General features: G+C 44.1%; 1 protein-coding gene across 5 annotated transcripts in view; it reads right to left on the bottom strand.

Annotated features, from left to right (window-relative positions):
• Positions 1–22,179, bottom strand: part of LOC309520999 (unconventional myosin-XVB-like) — a 67,330-nt gene extending 45,151 nt beyond the window's left edge. Inside the window, exons 1-10 of one of the 5 annotated variants that reach the window (XM_082203121.1) lie at positions 22,062–22,179; positions 19,290–19,415; positions 17,857–17,934; positions 16,891–17,045; positions 16,638–16,683; positions 15,224–15,348; positions 14,560–14,677; positions 13,436–13,611; positions 13,125–13,218; positions 461–518 (exon numbers count right to left, since the gene is read on the bottom strand). In XM_082203121.1, the coding sequence (XP_082059247.1) occupies positions 461–518; positions 13,125–13,218; positions 13,436–13,611; positions 14,560–14,677; positions 15,224–15,348; positions 16,638–16,683; positions 16,891–17,045; positions 17,857–17,934; positions 19,290–19,415; positions 22,062–22,097 (1,012 nt within the window). In that variant the 5' untranslated portion in view covers positions 22,098–22,179. Of the gene's footprint in view, positions 1–460; positions 519–5,065; positions 5,118–7,645; positions 7,730–13,124; positions 13,219–13,435; positions 13,612–14,559; positions 14,678–15,223; positions 15,349–16,637; positions 16,684–16,890; positions 17,046–17,856; positions 17,935–19,289; positions 19,416–22,061 lie in introns of those variants that run through there. The other 4 variants (XM_082203120.1, XM_082203122.1, XM_082203124.1 and 1 more) reach the window with 4 other exon arrangements.
• Positions 22,180–26,187: the final 4,008 nt, after the last annotated feature.

The following is a 26,187-nucleotide window of genomic DNA, read 5'->3' as shown; positions in this document are numbered from 1 at the left end:
TCTTAACCTGAAACTGTTCTTAACCTGAGGTACCACTTTAACTAATGGGGCCTCCAGCTGCAGCCGCCGCACAATTTCTGTTCTCATCCTGAGGTAAAGTTCTTAACCCTAGGTACTCTTTCTGGGTTAGTGGAGTCTGTAACCTGAAGCGTTTGTAACCCGAGGTGCCACTGTATCTAATATTGAAATCGAACATTACTGGCTAGTGATCACTTAAGCAACCGAACTGCTTAATCAGACCAAAGACCTATCCAGGCCAGCATTCTGTTCCAAGAGTGACCAACCAGATGCCACTAGGAAGCCCACAAGCAGCAGGACATTATGTAAGGAAACCCTATGTAAGTTTACAAGACTTTTTTGGGGGAGGGGGAATTTATTTCAGCTCTACTCTAAAGCATAACACGTGTGAAGTGTATGGACTTTAGCAAAAAATAAATAAATTACAAGGCTCTCTGCTCACCTTCAGCCAAACGCAGTAAGGCAGCAAGCTCAGCAGGGATTTCCAGCCGTCGAACATCCTACAGAGGAAATGAATCAAAGAGGTGGTTTATTGATTGATTGAATAACTTTCCCCCTCTTTTAAAAATTAGCGTTTTGTTTTTTAAAAGAAAAAACTCAAAAGAATACAACAGCAATCTATCCCTTCCATAAACAACTTAATAAACTAGGGTAAGTGGGTGGGTAGACTTGAATGAGCTGCTCCCCCCCCAAGAACCCCAAGATCTAGAATCCAGAGCGAGGTACAAAAGTCATGCAGTTTGAATGGAACAACAGAGTGCCTCTCTGAGCACACTCAAAGCGTTGTTATTAAAAGCAGAAGATAGATGTTTCCACTTGATAAAAACTTCCATATTTAATACTTATGCATTGGTGTATGAATTCACCCTTAAGGAAAAGGAAAACAGGAAAAGACATACCATGTTCTATGTACAGAGGACTGTACCTGCCGGAATGCTTATGTGACAAAATCAAAACATGCGATTTTCAAACACCACCCGCTTCCCATGCAGTTAACGACTGATTAGTGATGTGGGATGCAGAGTTGTATGGTAAAGAAATACAGTGTGATGACCCATCGTGATCCGAGTGGCAACTACATTTGCAAAAAATAATAATACCTGGACAGTGATGCCTCATCAATAAAAGGGGCTTAACAAACACAGAGTCTCTGCTATCCACTCGGTCTTGCTAGATATAGATTGAGGTGATGTCAGGCCTCAAAATACGTTTGGGAAACTGATTTGAATACAGAATTTGAAGATGAAGTTTGCAAAGCTTACTGGAACAAACCTACAATCGCTACAGCATCTAATCAAATTCAAGAATGTACAAGGTTGTACACAGATGGCACCTTTACGTCTGCACACATTTCACACATCTCCCCAACTATTGCCCATTACAGTGGTGCCCCGCAAGATGAATGCCTCGCAAGACGGAAAACTCACTAGACGAAAGAGTTTTCTGTTTTGGAGGTGCTTCGCAAAACGAATCTCCTATGGGCTTGCTTCGCAAGACGAAAATGTCTTGCGAGTTCCTGCGGGGTTTTTTTTCCTTTCCCCCCTTTTTCTAAGCCGCTAAGCCGCTTATCAGCTGATCCGATAAGCTGCTAAAAGCCGCTAATAGCGCTAATCCGTCAATGGGCTTGCTTCGCAAGACGAAAAAACCGCTAGACGAAGAGAATCACAGAACCGATTATTTGATTATTTTCGTCTTGCGAGGCACCACTGTACAACATTCAGTGCCAGTAAGTCTGACATGTTATTTACAATGTAAAGCTAAGATTTTAATGGAAAAACCAAGATTTTAATTATCTTTTAATAAATTGTCACAGGAAGGCCTTCTGGAGAACAAATGAGTGCTTTTTTTTTTTTTTGCAAGAACAGTTTTAATTTCTTCAGTAGCACATTTTGTGGCTGTTTCAGTCTAGCCTCAAAGGAGTTTAGTGTTCAAAGCAAACTATCCTCTCAGAAGCGGTATGGGGGGGGGGTGCTGGCCACCTGCTGTGCCTCAGCTTTTTTTTTAAAAAAAAAATTTAACACAATAAAGCAACATCAGAAACAACACTTGGGAGTACAAACTTGTTATTTGACCAACTAAAATAAAACCATAGAATACAAACACAGCTGTGCATTATTCCTGCTCAGTTAAAAGACATTCAGAAGAATTAATTACTTTTCATCTCATAGTAACGCTCTCCACAAATCAACCTGAGTTTCTGAAAGCTGCTTTAAGTTCCTGTTCCTGTTTACATAGGTCAAGAAAGGCATCTAAGCCTGCCAAATTTATTCTTTTTTTTTTTGCAGCTCATCTAATTACTCACCCAGTGAGCTAGTCTGACAGCTTAACCAACTCAGGGCCAATGCTAATGGGGTATCAATTGCCCCATTACTGCAGAGATATATTTTCCCCCAAAGACCACCTCCCAGAAGTCTCTAGCATATCCATACCTTCCACCCAGATTTCAATTAACCCTCTCATTGCAGTTCCCAGCCTGCTTCTGTGTGTCCTTGCAATCACCCCTGGTCCACCTTCCTATTCCTTAAAGGTAAAGGTAAAGGTACCCCTGCCCGAGCGGGCCAGTCTTGACAGACTCTGGGGTTTGTGCGCCCATCTCACATCTATAGGCCGGGGGCCAGCGCTGTCCGGAGACACTTCTGGGTCACGTGGCCAGCGTGACAAAGCTGCATCTGGTGAGCCAGCGCAGCACACGGAACGCCGTTTACCTTCCCGCTGGTAAGCGGTACCTATTTATCTACTTGCACCCGGGGGTGCTTTCGAACTGCTAGGTTGGCAGGCGCTGGGACCGAGCAGCGGGAGCGCACCCCGCCGCGGGGATTCGAACCGCCGACCTTTCGATCGGCAAGCCCTAGGCGCTGAGGCTTTTACCCACAGCGCCACCCCTATTCCTTACACTTGCATAAAATACCAGAGGCATTACAAAAGGTATTCACAGGTCAGATTAGGGAGAAAGGAAAGGGGCAGCAAAGACCGATGTACGTCTATGATGTTAATACATGCTGTTAACAAAGTTGCAAACAAATTCCATACTATTTGATTTTTTGGAAAAAAGAAAGAACAAATTCCTATACCCCACAAATAACCCAAAGATTCATTTTAAATAAAAGCACACATTCTACTCATGTAAAAACACGCTGATTCCCGGACCATCCATGGGCTGGATTTAGAAGGCAATTGGGCCGAATCCGGCCCCCGGGCCTTAGTTTGCCTACCCATTCTCAAAAACCTGCAAAGTGGAATCACTCTCAGTGACTCTTGATTATTTCCTTGTTTACACTCCACCTTTTCTCTGAAACCAGGGCTCAAGGGGGCTCACAAAAAATAAAATGAATACAGACAAAACACACACATAATTTTTAAACAATAAACTTTCATATATTTTAGCTATTAAGCTATCCATGGGATTAAAACAATGTAAAACAATGCTAACCTTTAAAACAAACAGGCACATGCATAGTGGCAGAAACTGCATCTCATCTGCCACAGGCATTATGTAATGGGCACCTACAAAATGTGATAACTGCCTTAACACAAGTGCTATCTTGAGTGACATCATGTGAATCACTTTAAACCAATGATTAACAATCACACTAAACCAATCATCACAGAGTGGAAAGATCAATGATTAAAGTCACCTGGCAATACCAGAGCTTGACAACGCCAAGAGGTTTTGCTGCCTAAAGTGGAGCCCAAATAGCACCCTCCCCCCACAATAGGGTCAACGTTTTAGGAAGGCTTCTTGCAGCATTCAGACCCCATTCTCTGCCTCTATTCTCCCTTCCTGAGTTCTGCTGCCACCTGGAGAAGGTTGCTTTACCATGTTGCCTTTTGTGGCAGGGCCCTATTAAAACAACTGTGAGAGAAATACCAGAATTTTCAATTTGTATCTGCCCTAATGTTCAGAGTATTAGGGCGTTGCCAGAACGTGGGCATGCATGGACATCAAAGAACTCTGCTTTGTGCTTGCTAAATCTGCACACACACAGCTGTGCCAGTATTCCAGAGGGATAGACAGATCTTTTGTAGGGACAGACTAAGCGCAAAGAGTCCTGGCAGCACCTTAAGCACCTATATGTTTTGGCATTGGTGTATCGGCACTGTAACTGCATGATCCATCTTATAACTGCAGGCACCAATTTCAAGAAAGTCGACACAGAACAGGGCAACTTGCTGCCAACACTGTCTCTGACACAGTAGAGACACCAAGGGTTCAACTAGACAATATGTCAACTCTGTAACTGTGTCCTTAAGAGCATGGCATTTTAAAAACACAGACTGTCAGCCTGCAGTGTTGGAGACAGATAATTTTAGATTTCATACTTAGCGGCCTGATGTGAGGACCCTCTTTAGATGGCAATTAGTAAAAAGGTAACGACTATTAGGTCCAGTCATGACCGACTCTGGGGTTGCGGCGCTCGTCTCGCTTTATTGGCAGAGGGAGCCGGCATACAGCTTCCGGGTCATGTGGCCAGCATGACTAAGCCGCTTCTGGTGAACCAGAGAAGCGCACGGAAATGCCATTTACCTTCCCACTGGAGCGGTACCTATTTATCTACTTGCACTTTGAGGTGCTTTCGAACTGCTAGGCTGGCAGGAGCAGGGACCGAGCAATGGGAGCTCACCCCGTCGCGGGGATTCGAACCGCCACCTTCTGATCGGCAGGTCCTAGGCTCTGTGGTTTAACCCACAGCGCCACCTGCATCCCAGATGGCAATTACTTCACTGTGAAGTAAGTGAAACCTGCTGCATTTGTCAGACCCCTCCTGTTCTTTCTGGCGAGAGGGACCCTGGTCTTCTGTGACAGCATCCCTGCCAGCCCAGCTGCCCAGTCCAGACCTTTGCCCACCCCCCACCCCACCATGGTCTCAATCTGGACTGAGGCTTCCATACTGGAGATTTACACAGGGGAAAACATCTCCCATTGAAGTGAATGGTAGTTATGCCCCATGCAAACTGGGGTTGTCAGCATAAAACTCTAAAACAAAGCTTTGGTTTCACAAATGTTATCAGGCTTTGCTAGATTATACCTTGCATTTAATTGACATACCATTTTCCAGACACCTGCGTTCCTCAGCACCTTTGCCCAGTGACTCGTTCCTCTGTAATCAGGACAGGATAAAAAAAAAATCATGCATGCTTGCAAGGTGTGTTCACTGACAGACTATCCTTTGCGCAAAAGAAATTTCAGCATTACCCAAGGATTGCTACTAGGAGCTGTGCTTTTTAGATTGTTTATAAATGATATAAGGGTTTGGGGTGAGCAATGAGGTAGTCAAGTTTGCGAATGATACTCAATTGTACGGGGTGGCGAGGAGCTCCAATAGAACCTCTCTGAACTGAATGAAGGGGATGCAAAACAGCAAATGCAATTCAATGAAAACAAGGGTAAAAGGGGTCTGAAGTGGACTTGATTTTTTATATATATTTTTAAAGTGTGGTGTGTATGTGTTGTAGTAATAACCTAATAAAAAGCATGTTTAAAAATATAAATAATAAATAAATAATAATTATTATTATAGTGGTACCTCGAGTTAAGTACTTAATTAGTTCCAGAGGTCTGTTCTTAACCTGAAACTGTTCTTAACCTGAGGTACCACTTTAGCTAAAGGGCCCTCCCACTGCTGCTGCGCCACCGGAGCACGATTTCTGTTCTCATCCTGAAGCAAAGTTCTTAACCCAAGGTACTATTTCTGGGTTAGCAGAGTCTGTAACCTGAAGCGTATGTAACCTGAAGCATATGTAACCAGAGGTACCACTGTATTATTATTATTATTAAAAAATGAAGTGGAGATGATTGACCAGGAATACGACCTGGGGGGGTCGTGCCTGATAGCTTGATGAAGATGAACCCATGTGAGGCAAGGTAAATTCCATGCTAATGATAATTAGGGACGAATTTAAAATAAAATTGCCACAGATCGTATTGATATTATGACAGCGTATGCTGCAACCACACTTGGGGTACTGTGTACGGTTCCAGTCACCTGAAAACGAGTATTATACAGCTGGAGAAGGTTCAGGAAAATCATCAAAGGGATGGCACAACTCCTCTGTGAGGAAAGGTTGGCCTTTTTAGTTTAAACGAAAAGGTAAGAGGAGACATGATACAGAGCGGTAAGCTTATGCATGGTGTGACAAAACTGCCCAGAGAAAAGTATGCTCCTGAATACAAGTTGATGGGAATCAGAGATGAGGAGAGAGTTGTGGCACTCATCTCTCATGTCCTTCTTTTTGGGTCTTTCCATAGGCATCTGGTTGGCCACTGTGAGAACAGGGCACTGCACTAGATGCGCCACAACTGGCTTGATCCAACAGGCCCTTTTTATGTTCTCCTTATGATAAGGGGATTTGAATTCTCTTGTCAATCTAGATGATGCAAATCTCCCTACTGTAGAGCAGCAGCCAATGTGGCGTCCTCCAGATGTTTTTAGCCCTAGCCAGCATGGTGAACAATCAGGGATAATGGGAGTTGTAGTTCAGAATATCGGAGCGCGGGCACCACACTGGGTACCCTCACTGTAAGGTATAGCAACTCCCATCTCTGAAGGTACGACTGAAAACCAAGGCAGGCTGAGCTCCTTAAGACTCTTTCACTTTCCCCTCCTTTCTGGTTTGTTTCACAGACCTTTCTTATAACCCTGTTAAACCCTACAATCGGTAACCCTGCACACACCACATCATCATTGTTGTAATGTCAGGGCAGCAGATACCGTATTTTCCCGTGTATAAGACACCCCCAGGTATAAGACGACCCCTATTTTTTTGAACCCAGAATTAAGAAAACAATATTTTAAACATCAAACAGAACAACTTTGATATTTTATTAAATATTCAAAGCAACGGCACTGGCATAGCAACCTGGGGTAGCATGCCCCACCAGGAACCAAGATCGCCCAAAGTTTTTGAGTGTTTTTTGAGAGATCGCCCAAGCCTGGCACCCGCGAGGGACAGTGGCTTGGGCGGTTCTGGCAGCTTGTTCACAGTAGCCACGGGGATGTAAGTAGTGTTTTCTTTAACCCCTGTGCATTCACCATCCATGTATAAGACGACCCCCAATTTTTAAAGCAAAAAACATTGTCTTATGCATGGCAAAATACGGTAACTCTTTTATGCCTACAATACAATTATCCACAGATGTTTAACCAGAATATGAATCAATGACTTTATAGCAATGTCCTTGGCAGGTCACATACAACTTTATTTTCAGGTGGGTGATGAACCCATGGTTCATCAAATCCAGTATCCTGTCTCCAACTGTGGCTAAAATCAGGTGCTTCAGGAAGTTTTAACAGCATGGAATGGGAAAGGGTAATGCAATTCTCTACCCAATGCTATTTAGTCCCAGTTATTTAACTCTAAGCTACATTAGCATTTAACATTACAAATGCCCTATATGACTGCTCCCAGCAAACATATAGTACTGTGCTTGGAAAATTTAATCACCTCTCCCCCTGTCCTTCCAGCTGCTGGAGAATGCAATTTTAAATCAGCCCATGAAGGTTCACAGCTGAGTGTTTATTTCTCCCCAGGTGGACATATAGAGTGGCAGAATCATAATCTCCTCTCCGGCTTTGTCTTTCCCATATGTAAACGAAACATTTGCTGAGCCCTGTACAATGGCACTTGCCTGCTCTTCCGTGATCTATGGAGTATCCTTTCTCTTCCTCCCCACTGAGCGCAGCTGTGTGGCTGTTGCCACTGAGCAGCCAAAAGGAGCTACAAGGGGGCACAGCCCAGGTTAAGACTGAAGAGGGCTAAAGTCCTCCCAGTGTGGAATGACAAGGAGAGGGAGGTTCTGCAAGTCTTAACAGTGAACTTTGAGACCTTACACTGTTGCGTTTTCTTTCCTAAGTGCCGAGTGTATTCATAAAGTAAACACTGAGGGAAGGGAATGATGAAGCCAAAGCACAGCTTTGTGGTGGTTTCCTGGGAAAGAAGAGCCGGGAGCTATTCAGGCTGGGAAGGACAGGTGCACAGCACATGCTCAACTCAGGCAGAACAGCAGACTAGGAAGCCTTGAACTACATGCATATCACAGAGCCTCCCAGGACTTATCACCACACACCTGGCAGCCATTTACCTGGTACTTTCAGAGGCAATCCTTGCCATGGCTTTTGGCCCCCTGAGCTTTCTTTTCTCAGGGCGAGTCAAAAAGCAATTTAGCCAGTAGCATTGGATGGTACACCAGGATGATGTTCTCTGCTTATCTGGGAGTCCCAGAGAACAGGTGGAAAGGTGTGTCAGAGTTTCTCATGTTGACCTTGTACCTTCCCACATATTAACTGCATCACATTTGAATAAGCCAGGGTTCTTCGTAGTTCCTGGAGATCAAGGCTGCCTGTGCTTTGCACGTAAGACACCTGACAAGTCTCATTTACACTCAGGGGTGGGGAACCTCAGGCTGAGACACTGAATATGGTCCTCAGGCCTTTCTATAAAGCCTTTAAGACTCTCCCAAGCCCCTTCCCAGACCACAATCTTCACTGGCCCTGCTCTATGCCCTCCTTGAACACACTTGCCTGAAGTGTGGTAATGCCTCTTACTTTCTAAGATAAAGAAAGTGTGGTGGCTGTACACACTTAGCATTCTATTTTAGAATCAATGGATACAGAGTACAGTTGTACCTTGGTTGTCAAACGCCTTGGTACTCGTCCGTTTTGGCTCCTGAATGCCGCTAACCCGGAAGTAAGTGTTTGTGAACGTTTTTTGGAAGCTGAATGTCCGACGCAGCTTCCACGGCTTCCGAAGCACCTGCAGCCAATCAGAAGCCACGCCTTGCTCAGCGAACATTTTCGGAAGTTGAACGGACTTCCGGAATAGATTCCGTTCGACAACCAAGGTATGACTGTACTTGTATTTTCTATGTAGTCCTCACACAATCTACGCCTATTTCATATTTTTCTTCCCTAAAAATGCTCACTGAAAAAGTGGCTTCATTCCAAAAACAAAAGCTCATTGCAGATCCACACTGCATTACCTCGCAGTGAGTCCATTTTACAAAAGATGTAAAGGTAAAGGACCACTGGACAGTTAAGACAGGTCAAAGGCGACTATGGGGTGCGGCACTCATCTTGCTTTTCAGGCCAAGAGAGCCGGCGTTTGTCCGCAGACAGCTTTCCAGGTCATGTGGCCAGCATGAATAAACTGCTTCTGGTGCAAGAGAACACCGTGAGGGAAGCCAGAGCACACAGAAATGCCGTTTACCTTCCTGTCGCAGTGGTACCTATTTATCTACCTGCACTGATGTGCTTTCAATCTGCTAGGTTGGGAGGAGCTGGGACAGAGCAACGGGAGCTCACCCCGTTGTGGGTATTCGAACCACCGACCTTCCGATTAGCAAGCCCAAGAAGCTCAGTGCCACCTGCTCCCTTGCAACAGATGTAGGCAGCTCTGGTGGGGAGGTGTATCCATACCCGCTCAGTGACATTGTGAGTAGGCATATACCACATTCACACTGGCCACTTCCTTCTCCGTTCACCTGGGGCATGTACAGCAAGCAAAAGGTTCCAAATAACCTAATCAAAGGGAAGGTTTTTCAAACATGTATCCAATAACCATACCCGTCCCTGTGGATGGCAGGATCCAGATTCAATTTACGCAGAAAGCAGCATGTTTAGGATGAACACGAATGATTCCAGATTGCAAAAAGCGAACCTTTTTTGTGCTGCGAACCAGTTAGCGCCCACACGCAGCCCTAGTGTATGCATAGAAACCTCCGAACGGAATGCAGCTGGCTATACAAAAGTGATGGTCACATTTGTTGCTCCACCCACTTTTGCCTCTATCCATCTTCACCAACCAATAGAATGAGGCTACCCACAGGGTTACCAAAACAAAACTATCGTTAGAAGGAGCTCCCCAAATTAAAAGCCCAGGGGTGCGGGGTTGCTTTTTAGCCAGAATATACATGCTTTTAAAAAAAACACCACCAATGACAATGAGCGCTAGCCTCGGTTTCTTTTCCAAGTTTCATCTTCTCCCGAGTCATGACTGCTGGTGAAAATGCTGAAATTTTCTAGTATAGTAACACCAATAATACCCCAGGCACTTGTAACAAATATTTTAGAGATATAAATGAAGTTGTCAGAGCACAGCAGACGTGTGTTCAGGGTGTTTCTCAAAAGATACACACATGATTAGTGCTCACAGCCGTTCTGGGAGTTGGACACACATTATTCTGGACTAACCTCACACAAAGATTGAGACCACCTGAAAATTCCAGTAGCCAGATGTGGGTGACACAGGTCCAAACTGGGCTACTCCCTAGGCAAGTTTTTGGAAATGCATTACAGAGACTCTTACTCTAATCTACTGTCTCCACTAAAAATGCCACCTTGGATCCATAGCTAGTTGCATCCTCAATTAAAAAAGCTTCTTGATCAGGCATAGGCAAACTCGGCCCTCCAGATGATTTGGGACTACAACTCCCATCATCCCTAGCTAACAGGAACAGTGGTCAGGGATGATGGGAACCGTAGTCCCAAAATATCTGGAGGGCCGAGTTTGCCTATGCCTGTTCTTGATCTTAGCATATCAGGAAGAGGTCTTCATTCAACATTCCAATCTGATGCACAACTTTCTACATGAACAGAGTTTCAAAATAAATAAATAAATGACTCCACACGACTCCTAAAGAGGTTCAGCCCAGATTTCTACCATTCAAATCGACCACATCATTCTGCCCTGTGTATATAATGGTTACAATCAGGGCATTTTTTAGCCAGAACTCGCTGGAACTCAGTTCTGGTATCTCTCAGGTGGGCACCATTGTCATTATAACAGAACAAGGGAGGTGTTCGTGGTGAGTTTCGGCACCTCTGTCCCCCCCCCCCCAGTCCTACTTTGTCTTTGCAAACTAAATTTTTATTGATTTTCAGTACACATACATACATTCATAAATTACACATATATAGGTTACATATTTAGCTTAGGCTCTATCATGCCTCTGACTTCCCTCCATTTCTTTGGTAAGTATCAAATAAAGTTCTAATATCACGTACTCTATATATCTTATTATCAACTACACGCTGTAAGAGTTATTCCAACCCTACCAGTGTCTTCAAAGATTTACAATTGTTTCTTATATACATCAAATATTTACTCCAATTTTCTTGAAACTTCTGCTCGTCCTGATCTCTTAATTTTCCTGATAGTCTGGCCAGTTCTGCGTAGTCCATCACTTTAACCTGCCAGTCCATTATATTCGGTATTATGTCTGTTTTCCAATTCTGAGCTAACATATTTCTGGCTGCTGTCGTGGCACATAAAAAGAGGTTTTTATCTTTTTTTTCAATTTCCTTTCCAATCAATCCCAGTAGAAAAGCTTCAGGTCTTTTGGGGAATGTATATTTAAAGATTTTTTTAAGTTCGTTATAGATTAGTTCCCAAAAGCCCTTCACTTTACTACAGGTCCACCACATATGGTAGAGGTCACCCTCTACCTCTCCACACTTCCAACATTTCTTATTTTTTGTTCTATACATCCTTGCTAGCTTTACCGGCGTTAGATTCCATCTGTAGATCATTTCCCACAAATTCTCTTTTAAAGCAGTACAAGCCGTAAATTTCATGTTTACATTCCATAGTTCTTGCCACGCATCAAAATCGATATTATGGCCGAAATCAATAGCCCATTTAACCATAGCTTCCTTTATCTCTTTGTCTTTCGTATACCAATCCAATAATAAATCGTATGTTTTTGATAATAATTTATTTTTACCTTCTAGAATATCAATATTAAATTTAGATTTCTTATCCTCGAATCCCTTTTTCCTTTTATCTTCTTTTAGTAGATCATTAACTTGGTGATACTGTAACCACCCTGTATATAAATTCTCTACCTCTTTATACGGTTTGAGTTTTATATCTTGATCGGTCTTTTTGATTAGTTCTTCATAAGTAGCTTTTTCCCTTCCGTATTAACTTTTTTGATAGTTAAAACTTCTATTGGTGAAATCCACCAAGGGGTTTTCCTTTCCAATAGGTCTTTGTTTCTTTCCCTTTGTTTCTTTCTCCCAGTCCTACTTTGTCAAGGTGATGTCTGCTCTTCGCAATAAACACCCTCTGCTCACTCAGAGAGATATTTACAGTTCTTTATTAACATATGTGCAAACAGCTACAATTCCTAATCATGCATCTGAATCCAAGGAGTCAGATTCGGGGAGTGGCTTCCTTTGGTTCCTTCTCCAACATAGCAGGCGTGGGAAAGCACCGCTTCCCCTTCTCTTCCTGGTTAGTGACAGGGCTTTTCAGCATCAGAGAGCCCTGTATTTCCCTTCTGATTCTCTCCTTGCTCTGATACTCCCCCTTCCCTTGCCCCAAGGGCGTTCCCTCTCTGTCCCGTGACATACTTCGAATAACAGAATGCCCTGAAGTGCGTGAACAGCATGTGGATAGCCCACACAGAGAAACTGCTTCTCTTTTCTATATCTTCTGCTGGACCTCCGGACAACTTCAAAGTAAGACCATCTCCACTATCATTCACTGTTGCAAACATTAACTTGCTAACTTGCCTTGCTTTCTGTTGTTGGGACCTTGTCTAAAACGTATGTGCCGAGTATTCCCATGTCACACTGTTGTTGTTGTTTAGTCGTGTACGACTCTTCATGACCCCATGGACCAGAGCACGCCAGGCACTCCCTGTCTTCCACTGCCTCCCGCAGCTTGGTCAAACTCATGCTGGTAGCTTCGAAGATACTATCCAACCATCTCGTCCTCTGTCGTCCCCTTCTCCTTGTGCCCTCCATCTTTCCCAACATCAGGGTCTTTTCCAGGGAGTCTTCTCTTCTCATGAGGTGGCCAAAGTACTGGAGCCTCAGCTTCAGGATCTGTCCTTCCAGTGAGCACTCAGGGCTGTTTTCCTTCAGAATGGATAGGTTTGATCTTCTTGCAGTCCATGGGACTCTCAAGAGTCTCCTCCAGCACCATAATTCAAAAGCATCAATTCTTTGGCGATCAGCATTCTTTATGGTCCAGCTCTCACTTCCATACATCACTACTGGGAAAACCATAGCTTTAAGCCATGTCACACACAATCCCTCAAATAAAACCTTATAGCAGAAAAGTATATTACCTATTGCATTGCCAATTGTCAGTAACCCTATTACCTGGTATTGCCTCCTCTTATGAGTCAGTGGTCTAGAGACAAGCATGGCCACCCCAAACCGCATCAGGGTCTTCTTCAATCTTTGGTACCGTTTCCTGGAGGTTACAAAGAAAAGGGGAAGTCAGGAAACAAGAGACAACTGTGAGAATGTGGTGGTGGTGGTGGGGAACTTTCTAGCCAGTCCCACTGAAATCAGTACACATGATTGCACCAGGACTGAATGGAGTTTGGCCTTTCATTTAATGCTAAAAACAGTTCAGTTCTGTGGCCTTCAAGCCTTCCAACAGCACTACAACCTTTGCACTTTCTGACCTTGCCAGGTAACCCCGGAAATGAGCCTGGATGACCAAGGCCTTCTCCTTGAAGACCTGGAACCGCCTACGGTTGATGAGGCCTCTGAGATTGCGTTGAAGGGTAACAATTGCCCAGCTCAGCTTTTGATTCCATCTTCTCTCTAGCATCTGCCTCGCTTTTTCCTTCAGGAACACCTGGGCGGGGAAAGGAGGCAATAAAGAACATTGCTATTTGCAAGTGAACAGCCCTAATTATTACCTACGCCCAAGTATTCAATGACCAATTTGTCAAAGACTATGCAAATAAATGCATCTAGTGAGTGTTTATTTCATATTTACTTTCTTTCTCCAGTCGAGTATGAAGAGTTGCTGAGGCTCAGTGTATATATTTGATTTATACCAGAATATTTATTTTACCAGTTAGCAACTAAAAGAGCCCATTGAGGCTAACCACCTTTTCCAGCCTAAGGGCAGCATTCCTTTTGTGCAACCTCAAAAGGACCACATGCCAGTGGTGAAAGTGGGTAGAGCAACAAATGTTCATTTTATCTCTGTACAGTTAGTTCCAAGACACACCCTCTATCCTCCATTCAGATAAGTAAGAGTCGCTATCAGAGTGTAAGGACACATTACAGGCAAAAACATTTGGGTCAGTGAAGGGTATGGCCTGATAGAGAGTCTTGGAGGGCCAAAATTGGTCCCTAAGCCTGGAGATTCCCCAAGTCTTTAATCCAGTTGCCCCTTTGGAATCAAGAGCCTTTGTAGTATAGTGGCCAGGTGTTAGACCAGGACCTTCAAATCCCCACTTGGCCATATAACGAATTAGGCAGTCCTTGAGATACCCTGGACCCAAGTTGTTAAGGACCTTGTAAATCAATATAAGAACCCTGAACCTGGCCTGGTAGCGTATGACTAGCCAGTGAAAGCTTTCGAGCGCTGGAGTTACATGCTGACGATAGTTGTTGTCTCCATCAACTGTCTATCCGCAGCATTTTGCACCAGGCCAAGGGTAGCCCTGTACAGAGCACATGGCAGTGATAAGAGTCATGAGGTTACCAAGAGAATGCACCCCCCCTATGAAACCAACAGCATGCACACGGTCTTTCATAAGTTGCGGGGAAGAGAAGTGCTAAGGCACACCACCTTGGTGACTCCGATCTGATAGAGCTCCGAGAGATCTCCCACCACCTGTGAAAGCACTGCGGCGCAGCCATCTCTCTCCTGCAAGGAGTTCTGCCCTCGGCCGGCCAGGACTCCATACCTGATGAGCAGAAAGGAGACAGAACCATCTGCTAAAACTCCTTCAGCACAGGGTGTTACAGAGAAAGGAAGCAAATCCCAGCACTTCAGGAGCCAGGGACAACCTGTCTATGGAGCATTTGTTCTGATTTGTTTGCATGGTGGTTCTATGCTTTCCAGTGCATTTTTCCTTACCACAAAGTTCCAGGCTTTCAGAAACCTCCCTCTTTCCCACCCCTCCAACTCCCTAATGTCAGATGAAGAGTCTGCAGAGAATGTCCAAATGTAGGATCAACTGCTGTATCTTCTGAGTATGGCTCCTATAGTCTGGAATAACACCCGATTTTGACCCTGGAAGTCTTTTCCAATTAGTGTTCTAAAACTTTTGAAGTTGGCTGCGAGAGCCGCTGTGTTTTATTGCTCCAAGTGTTTGGTTTGGCGTGCGTGATTTACTATCGTTATTGCATCTTAAACTGTTATTATGTTATTGGTGTGCCTTTCTTTTACAACGTTGTGTTAAAATAGGAGGAGGGCCCCTATGTGTTAAAATAGGAGGTAACAGGCTCACCTGATTAGGAAATGGCGGAATGGAATGCGGATGGGATAACCTTCTTTCCTGATGCATATGGCCTCCAAAATCCCAGAATGCCTTAGCTGAGAAGCCACGTATTCAGTATCAAATATGTTTGGCACCTGAAGTTTAAAGAGAATGGTCTCAATTAGCCAAATAAAGAAGGGAACAAGGACAAGACACAGAAAGGCCACTGGAAAGACCCAGTACCTTGTCGGCTCCCCCCACAAATTACCGGTACATCTGTGATCCCTGGGCTTGTCCACATCCGAACAACATGTGGATATTCCTGTGCTGCCCTGGACATTTCCCCTCTTTAATTGGAGGTCCTTTCCCAATTCCAACTTTCCAAAGATTTTAAAGGAAAAGCACATTTAAAGTGGGGGGGGGAGGGGGTTAGATAAAGGACAACACTGGGGTGAGGAAGACATCATACGGACACCCTTGCATTAAAGGGATGGATAATGCAAATCCATGGCTACCCAAATGGCTTGTGTCAGGGCAGCCTATGTAGAGTAAGACACCAGCCCTTCTTAGGTGTTATAGTCCACATGATTACTATTTACTGGGTGGCTGAGATTTTGAATACATGAGAGAGAATATTGGTACAAGACCTGCAATGAGCAAAACAGTTTCTCATCTAGCTTCCAAATACAGTCATACCTCGGGTTAAAGTTGCTTCAGGCTGAGCGTTTTCGGGTTGCGCTCCGCGGCGACCCGGAAGTAACCCAGAAGTTTCGCTGCTCGCGCATGCGCAGACGCTCAAAATGGCGTCACACACATGCACAGAAGAGGTGAATCGCGACCCGCGCATGCTGCGTTTGCTTCAGGATGCGAGCGGGGCTCTGGAACGGATCCTGTTCGCATCCAGAGGTACCACTGTATACATAATTTGACACTGTTTCTAGCAGAGGAACTAGATGGACATCTAAAGTGTCCTTTGTTTTTACAGCAAGTTTCCAGCTTGTTTCTAGCCATCAGAATACGTGGGGTGGGCTGCCAAAACGTTACTGTGCTCAGGAGCAGCCTTTCTGGTAATTGGACAAGCATCCATGGAACTGCCAATGGCAAATGTTGATGGACGCTGTAGTTCAGCAACACCTGGAGATCCAGAGGTCCCCAACACCTGGGTTAGAGCATGTTTTCACAGAATCATAGAATTGTAGAGGTGGAAAGGACCATGAGGGTCATCTAGCTCAACTCCCGGCAATGCAGGAATCTTTTGCCGAACGTGAGGTCTGAACCCGTGACCGTGAGATTAAGAGTCCCATGCTCTGCTGACTGAGCTATCCTTGAGCATGTGTATGGAAGAACTTTCCACTGATTTGCATAACTCAGCTGGGGCATTGTTTTGGTAGCATCTCAAAGACAGCCTCAGGTACAGCCTTGCCCTGCAAAGACCAAGTCTTACCTTTTTGGAATTAGGCCTGATGCACCGAACAAAGAAAATGTGGCTCCTGTAGGATAGAGAGAAAAGAAGTAAAGTGCGTCCATTTTAAAACAGCATGAGATGTGGCTCCAAACTAATTCTCCATCTTCAGCACCACAGCTCACTGAATGGGTGATCAGCAGCTCACTCTTTGACCTCGCCTTCCCCACAGGCTCATGCTCCGTGCCGTGAGGTGGCAACACAAATTGGTGGTAGCACCACCACATTCCCTCACCTGTCTAGTTTAGCTGTGAGATCTTGCAAGGAGTGCTGGAATCTAGACACTAACGTAGAAGCTTGATGCGTCGGCCCTTGGACTCTAGTTCCACTTCCCGGTTCTCTCTGGTTCATCTGCTGTTCCTTCACTTTCTCAAAAAGGTGGGACACCAGCTTCAGAGAGGTGGACAAAAGAAATCAAAGTTTCAGAATAAACTTAGAACATTTAGTTGAAACGTTAGCATGGAGAAGGACCAGCTCCCTCCATAGTCTGCCAATGAAAAAAAGCAAAGAGCAGTTTTCAAACAATCCAATAGATCAACAAATAAAATAAAACTTTTATTATAGCCTCTTAGAACATATGTCCTTTACATAAGGTTCTACAATTACACAGTACAGTGGAACCTCTGGTTAAGAACTTCATCCGTTCCAGAGGTCTGTTCTTAACCTGAAACTGTTCTTAATCTAAGATACCACTTTAGCCAATGGGGCCTCCTGCTGCCGCCGCGCTGCCGGAGCAGGATTTCTGTTCTCATCCTGAAGCAAAGTTCTTAACCCGAGGTACTATTTCTGGGTTAGCGGAGTCTGTAACCTGAAGCGTCTGTAACCCGAGGTAACACTGTGTTCTTTATATATAAAAGTTTGATCAACCAGTGATGCTTATGCAAAAGATGAAACCATAGATGCAGATGTTTGCACCAGTTCTAAAATAAATCTAAAAATAAACCAACTCCTCTCTGAAACAAACAAACAAAACAAAGCTATCTTGGAACAAGGGAGTGCCATGTGAAAGCATATACACCTCAGGGGTGATTTTTCTATCCACCAGGAAACTGGTATACAATTAAGTGTCTCTTGATGTCTACCAGTACAGCAGCACAAAGAAATTAGTATCAGACAGAGCTGTACGTCTCTTGACTGTGAGATCATAGGAATAGTCTGCACTGCAGAAGCATAATAATTAACCCAAACTATTTGATTGTACCTTGTGGTGGCTGTGGGAAAATATCTCCAGGACCTCTGTGCGTAACAGATTGTGGTTTTTATTCAGAAATTTGTGGACCTGTAAAGCCAAATTCCACATCACTCTCATTTGTTTTTAAAAACTATGTTAACAGAGCTTCTGAGGCTGCAATCCGATACCAACTTTCCCACTGACCTAGGAGTAAACTCCCCTGAAGTCCATCAGTGGGACTTCTAAGTAGACATGTTCAGGAGTGCACTGTGAATCTCCTGTCAGTATAGTTCTTAGTTTACTTGCAATCCTGATTTCCAGCCTTTTCTGAGGAAGTTCTTCAACCCCAACTCTTGTTTTTGCAGATTAGAAACCAGGATAGCTGCTTGCAAAGCTGGAGGACCGCTATCCAGTTAAATAAACAATTTTGCCCAACCCAAATCAAGTCATAATAATCAAGTCTTAATTTCAGTTCTATTCCCCCCCCCCAAAAAAAATTTGTCTAGCCCTTCTTTTTCTAAAGAACCATTCAATACAATGGACAGCGTTCAAGTAAGTTGTTGCATACCTGAAACAAGAACTACTCTCACAATGGGACTTCCCCCTCCATTGTCCCGTAAATCTGTTCTGGAGGGTTGGAGAAAAATCAAGATCAGATTTAGGGAAATAAGACAGGGGGAGTCTTACTGAGCGAGGGGACCTCATTTGGTGTATGCATACTCCATTTAGTGCTACTTAGAATTCTACTCTAGATAACAGATTGGAAGAGGACAAATTGAAAGAGCAGTACAGTGGTACCTCGGGTTAAGAACTTAATTCGTTCTGGAGGTCCGTTCTTAACCTGAAACTGTTCTTAACCTGAGGTACCACTTTAGCTAACGGGGCCTCCTGCTGCTGCCACGCGATTTCTGTTCTCATCCTGAAGCAAAGTTCTTAACCCGAGGTACTATTTCTGGGTTAGTGGAGTCTGTAACCTGAAGTGTTTGTAACCCAAGGTACCACTGTATGCATGTTTAGAAGGCACTTCAAGACTATTAAATTTGGGGTTGCAAAACTGTGAGCTCTTTGGACACCCCTGTTGGGTGACCAATCCCGAGTGAAGAGACTGATACAACCAGGGCTCTTCCTTTGGATTACTAGCAGTAAAGTGGCACTTGTGTACGCTGCTGTCCAGAACCTCACCAGATGAAGTTGTGGCAAATTGACATGTCCTACTTCAGTCATAGGCAAACTCTGGCCCTCCAGATGTTTGGGACTACAATTTCCATCATCCCTAGCTAACAGGACCAGTGGTCAGGGATGGGAATTGTAGTCCCAAACATCTGGAGGGCCGGAGTTTGCCTGTGCCTGTCCTACTCGCTTGGGTGAGCAAAAGTTGCTTTGTGCTGCTTGAGCTAGGCAAACAAGCGCAGGTTAAATAGGGGAAGCAGGGGATGTTGGGAGGGGAGCAGGCTCCTATATACCTGGTAGGTAACTGGTCCTGCATAATGCTGCACAGTGAAGACAGGCAAAGGCAGCTTCGGCTTGACGTACCAAGAGCTGTTGGCATGATGGTAATGGCACTTCTGCAAGAAGGTGTGGTCTGTGGCCTGGATAGGAAAGAAAACTCTCTCACACGGCAAAATAACAACTAGAAGTTGGGCATTTCGGCTGTGTGCATGCTATACCTTTCAAGCACATTTGGAAGAACATCCCCCCCAAAAAAAAAAGAATGCTGGGCAATGCAATGTAGCCCTCACAGAGCAGGCATATACTTTAAATGTATAGTGCATATGCAGCCATTGTGTCACCAACCCCATGATGTGGAATTGTCTACCAGCCAAGATTTGGCAGGTATCCTTGCTTTTGACTTTTAGGCATCTTTTCAAGACTTTTTTTTTATGCTGACAGGTCTATGCTGCTGTTTGAAGCTGTTGTGACTGGCCAGTGATTGTAATGATTGCTTTTCTAATGATGTTTTATTGCTGCAAACCACCTTGATATTGCAGTGTATAAACTGTGGTAGATAAATGCTTTTAGAAATAAAAACAAACAAGCAAATAACAAGCAAATTAGTTTATCTGTGGGTTTGGATACCTAAACATTAAAAATACCTCCACATGCTACTAAATTTGCTTGTTATCATGCCATTTCAATAGGACATGGGGTTCCCACTGTGGTCCACGGACCAGGTGGCTCACAGAGTGCCTGTGAAAAACACTTAGAATTCGAATTCTATGGAAACCAAGGGGTAATACAATATAAGAAATAAAAGAAGCAATAAAATACAATAAACATTATATCAACATCCAGCACAGAGCATTACATTTGGCAGGGGGAAAAATATTGCATGGCCCACCAAAATCTTCAGCGATTTTCAAGTGGTCAGTGGGAAGAAAAAGGTTTGGGAACCACTGCTATATGATACAAGTACAATCTTATATTTAAGGGATTCTTAGTGCTAAACTTATATTAGTTCCCCCATCTGGTACCAAGTACAGTGGTACCTAGGGTTAAGAACTTAATTTGTTCCAGAGGTCCGTTCTTAACCTGAAACTGTTCTTAACATGAGGTACCACTTTAGCTAAAGGGGCCTCCCACTGCCGCCGGAGCATGATTTCTGTTCTCATCCTGAGGTAAAGTTCTTAACCGGAGGTACTATGTCTGGGTTAGCGGAGTCTGTAGCCTGAAGCATCTGTAACCTGAAGCGTCTGTAATTCGAGGTACCACTGTACTGAACTGCTGCAAAGTAAAAAGACAGTCTAATCCTGTTTGCCACTTCTTTATTCTCTCTACAGGAAAGGGAGACGTTCATGCTAATTCTGGAGAAAGGGAGTGCACTGCTTGCTCAGCAGGGTGGTGCCAAGGGTCAGAATGGCCAGGCATCTGCCAAAGGCCCACACCACAGGAAGGGGGCCTACTGGAAGAAGCCCTCTGGACTTGCAGCAGTGAGGAAGCAGACTCACAGGAGGGAGGGTGACTTGCCCAAGGCAACTCTCCAAAACCTGGATCTAACACCAGGCAGTGTGTGTGTGGAAATCGTGTCCTCAGAACAGAAGCTTCCTTTGGAGGAAAGATGTCTGAATCTCCTGCAACAAATGAATACCAGCTGAGCAGTCAGAAATCTAGAAAGCAAATATTTATTAAATAATGTCCACAGCTGTTCTATTTTATCATGCCTGCCAACTTCCAACTTTTTTTTTTTTTGGCAGATGGTCATCTCAAGAGAATTGGAAAATGCCTTCAAAATAGGCCAAATGACTAGACAACTGCACCAACACACACTCTGTTTAAATTATTAAGGTTTCTGCCAGAAGAGCAGTTGGCTTTTGAGAATGCCGTGTAGGAATCTATTAAATTTGGCAAAAGCAAGATAGTCACCCCCTAGGCACACATGCTTGCAAACACATATTTGGAACAGCATATGCCTGTGTTGAATGCTCATAACATGCAAACATGGTAGAGACCAGGCCAACCCAATCAGGGCTCCCTGACGCGCATCTGCTGGTGTTTAGAGATGAGTGTCTGTTGTACATACTTTGTGTGTTTGCTTTGTGGACGCAGGTGGCACTGTGGTCTAAACCACTGAGCCTCTTGGGCTTGCCAATCGAAGGCTGGAAGTTCAAATCCCCGTGATGGGGTGATCTCCCATTGCTCGGTCCCAGCTCCTGTCAACCTAGCAGTTTGAAAGCACACCAAAAAGTGCAAGTAGATAAATAGGTACCGCTCTGGCGGGAAGGTAAACGGTGTTTCCGTGCGCTGCTCTGGTTTCGGTGTTGCATTGTGCCAGAAGCGGCTTAGTCATTCTGGCTACATGACCCAGAAAAACTGCCTGCAGACAAACGCCGGCTCCCTTGGCCTTTAAAGCGAGATGAGCGCCACAACCCCAGAGTCATCTGCAACTGGACTTAACTGTCAGGGGTCCCTTACCTTTACCAGCGCCAATGTGTCACCCAAGTACACACAGCAAATCTGATTAACAACTCTTGTCAAACTTTCTCTCTCTCTCTCTCTCTCTCTCTCTCTCTCTCTCTCTGTGTGTGTGTGTGCATGTTGCTCACCAGATCTAGGTATAACCTACCTCTTGTAACACTTCAACAAAATCCAATGTAAGAAAAATAACATTCTGAGGAAGAGGCACTCATGGGCCCTCTTTGAGAGCACCCATTTTGCTCCCTCTCTATGAACCATCCGTCACAAAAATACCCCTGGACCCGACATGCAAATATGAAAAGGATATCTAATGAACTCCTGACCTGTGATAGTAAAGTCTGATCGTCCAGGATGCACATAATCCCATGGGGCTTTGCAGCTATCAGATCCAGGCAGGACTCGCTGGGTATCTTGGACACAGGACTCCAGATGAGGTCTTCTTCTGCATACTCCTCCTAGTGGTCAAAGATAATTCAAATGAAGCCTACATCCATAATATCAAATGTGTCATTCTGTAAACCAGAGCTTTATCAAACTCTGTGCAGCAACACATTAGTGTGTCGGCTGCAGTGTGTGTGTGTCACATGAACGCTCCCCACACTCCTCCTGGAGCTGGAAAGGGGTTAGTTTAGCCTCTGGTTTGCTAGCAAAACTGAATTTGTCACAAAGTGATGCATTTCTAAAAAGTGTGTCACCAACATTAAAAGTTTGGAAAGCTGTGCTGTAAACTATTTCTTAATCTATGGTTCGGGTATCTTTTCCCAACAATACATACAAAAACACACCCTTTGCATGAGAGGTAGGAAGCTGTGAGAAGACAGGTTGATAAGGAGGACTCTGTTTTCATGATTCAATGATGCTGGTTGGAGCCAGCTCTATACATATCAAATCTTTGTGCCTTTATTCACAAACTAAAAGACAAGATCTATGCATGAATTGGCCCCAACCAGCCACAATGAATCATGAAAAAAGGATTCAGACCTGCAAATGTATTGTGAATTTTTTCTTTATCAACTTGCCTTTTCAAAGCTGAAGCGCAATAACACAAAGCTGCCTCTGTGCAATGTAATGGTTCCCTCTTTTGCTCCAGGACAAGTTGTGCACCTACCTATATGTGCCTAGCTTTATATTTTACCTCCTCTTGGGCGATGACTATTCTGCTGAAGAAGTGCTGGAGGTGTTCATTGGCAAAGTTAATGCACAGCTGTTCCAGGCTGTTCACCCCAAGATCCTGTGGATACAAAGAAAGACCCAGACCTCTTTTGCTTCCGGTACACAAAGTCCACAAGGAAAGTGGCAGGTGGCACCTTGCATGAAGAAGAAGAAAAGGGCAACAGACCCTCATGGTCTCAGCATATAGTGCTAACCAATTTTAATGGCTGAGACTTGGTAGGACTCTTGTCTACAACCTGCTGGCCGTTACAGTAGTTTTGCCCTGGAAATACTACAAGTTTATGGATCTAAGAGACAGTCCATATGCACCTCCTCTCCACTGCACTGTTCTTTCTGGTGGGCATTTGAATTTCCCAAATTTTCCAAAGTGAGAAGACAGTATAGAGAGAAAGAGATATATATCATACGTGCATTTGTAGCAAAAGGAACCATTCGTCAGTACAATTTTAGAACAATAGAGGTGTTGAGAGGGAGAAGCAAAACTGCTCTGACCTAAATACTTGTGGGGAGGGTATGCCACATAGTGGCCAGAGACAAGCCTTCATGAGTGCTCATTAAACTAATCATAACCAGATCTCTGGAAGTGCTGCCCGCTGTGTCCCAGACCCATAGCTGTCAACTTTTCCCTTTTCTTGCAAGGAATCCTATTCGGAATAAGGGAATTTCCCTTAAAAAGGGGGAAAGTTGACAGCTATGCCCAGAACTTCAATACAGACAAACTGCCAACATTCCCAATTTCGTGTGGCTGCTTTGCAGGCGACTCCAATGCCTACATGCCAACTGACCCTACATAGCAAATGTCAAGGGAGACTGCATGGAAAAGCACCTGCCAACGTATTTCCCACAAGCAACTTCAAGAAGACTTGTCGTCAGCATTCATGCATACACTAGCACAGGGCAAAAACACAAAGCTGCCCTCAAAGACACTGCAAAGTAAACACAGGAAATGACCTCAAAGCCATATATGTCAACAATGCCAACAGTGCTGTCCATTTCCAACGGGGCCAGCCACTCATTGATTTTCATCAGCAGCCACTCAAAGAGCAGGGAATACAAAACTTTGGCGATTGCATCCCTGAAGAAGTGGAGAGAGAGCAATTTTATTTTTAAAGAAAAAAACAGAAAATATTGTTATTTGGATGAAAAGCTAGCAGACAGGCACCAGACAGATAAAAGCAATGAAGGTTACCTGGCATCTATAGCACTTTCTACTGACAATGGAGTGAATATCCGGTCATAACATGTTTCCTGAGGAGAGAGAAATGTTAGATATAGAGACTGATGGCATTTTAATTTCTCAAAACAGGAGCTTTTGGGCAATTTCAATCACTTTGTATAATAAAGATTTCTGCTCAGGAGTCTTTGGATTACAAAAGCTCTAATATGACTCAGCATCTTTGTTCCTTCTTTTCATCTGTAGGCATTCATGTTTGTACCCATAAACTGATATAATCTGCACCAGGATGAAAAACATGCATTCCTTTTCACCTTGTTTTGAAAATACCGTATTTACTCGAGTCTAACGCACCATCAAATCTAGCAGGTGCTTTTCACATTATTTTGCTTTATTGGCTAGAACCAAATTAAACATACTTAATGCGAGTGAAGGCTTAAACCTGAACCGAACCAAAATCACAATTTAACTGTTTGATTATGCTCCAGCTAGGAAAATCAAGGAGTTTATTTGTTTTCCTAAAGACATTTACATCGGCATATAAAAAAAACAGTGCTTGCAAGATAGGGCAGTCCTACGAATGTACAATAGATGGCACAGTGGAGCCAGCTACCAGTAGACGTTCTTTTCTGATCCCACTGCAGATAAACCAAAGGGAAGGCAGGCAGATAGGCTCTTGTATCTTGTTCCCACCCTTAACAAGGCAACACAACACAATCCATATCACTTAAATACAAAATCCTCCTCTGTGAAATGCATGATGAGAAGAAGCAAGACGTGCCAGCAAGAGAAAGAGATGCTCACAGTGACTCGGTGGGTGATGGCCCTTTGAAGAAGATCTGCTGAAATATGCAGCAAACTGGCAACAATCTGGATTTCCGTTTCACTGGGGATGAGTGCAAACTCAGAGGATTCTTTCTAGATGGTCGTGTATACAAAGAGAGAGGAATATATGAAATGAGGACATTATTTACACCAAAATTTCAATCCTTAAGACATCCAAGAACACAGGGCGTCAGTATTCCTAAAACTCTTAAGATCTTCCTTAGTTTTGGATTAGGTTACCTAAATCATCATCATCTCTTGCAAGTGCCTAACTGGAGATTAGAACACATTGGGTCTTTTTTGATCATTCATTCCAGTTTGTCTGTGGGGTGGTTAGATGACAATAAGCATCTGTCTTGGTCTGCAGGCATTATGTATCTTCCTGTGTGTCAGGTGCTGTTGTGGTTGCTCGAGAATAACCAGGCAGGACTCCAACCTGTCTTTTACAGGCTTTATTTTGGTGCAAACTATTTACAGTGAAGAATGTCATAAGTTCATGTCTGGCTCAATCCCTAGCAGAATCCGGGACTGGTCTGTTTTTGTACCTCCCCCAACATAAAAGTTTCGTCACCCCCAGCCTTTTCTGCCCCTCCCTGCGCCTCAAACTACTGCGCATGATGGGTGATGGCAGGGGTGTGCTTCCCCCCTCTCCGGCTTGCTCAGACACGGTGTTAAGGCTCTTACTAGCATCCTCTGGTCCTTGCACCTCTTCTCCACTAGAGGTGGGGCTTTCCTCCTCCTGGAAGAGGAACTGCTTCGCAACTCTGTAACACAACTGCCCGTCTATCTCTCGCCTCTGAGCAAGCCGATGGCAGTTCCCTGACACTGTGGTTAACAATTATTTAATCCCACATTTTCAGTACATTTCCTCGTCAGTTTCCTAACTGCAAAAAGTCTGTGTATCTGAAGAAGTGTGCATGCACATGAAAGCTCATACCAAGAACTAACTTAGTTGGTCTTTAAGGTGCTACTGGAAGGAATTTTTTTATTTTGCAAAAAGTCTGTTTCTTTTTTTAAAAAAAGTGGACTTGTTGCACTAGAGCCCTTTAATGCACTTTTAACTGTGCAAACCTAAGGTTTGGGTTAGCTCTAGAATCCCCCTGCTGCCACACACAAAATACTGGCTGTTCAGAGGCACCCTAAATGGAAAAAAATGTCCCCGGGCCATTTCCACTGGGCTCAGGTGGTATTGCTAATGACACCTTGAATTTGCAAAGATGCAACATACCTCACAGGATGTAAAACAGATGTTTCCCAACTGCAGTATGCCAGAGAGC

Source organism: Podarcis vaucheri (assembly GCF_965113315.1).
Source record: "Podarcis vaucheri genome assembly, chromosome: 2".
NCBI lineage: Eukaryota > Metazoa > Chordata > Lepidosauria > Squamata > Lacertidae > Podarcis > Podarcis vaucheri.
This window is presented reverse-complemented; position numbering and strand designations above follow the sequence as displayed.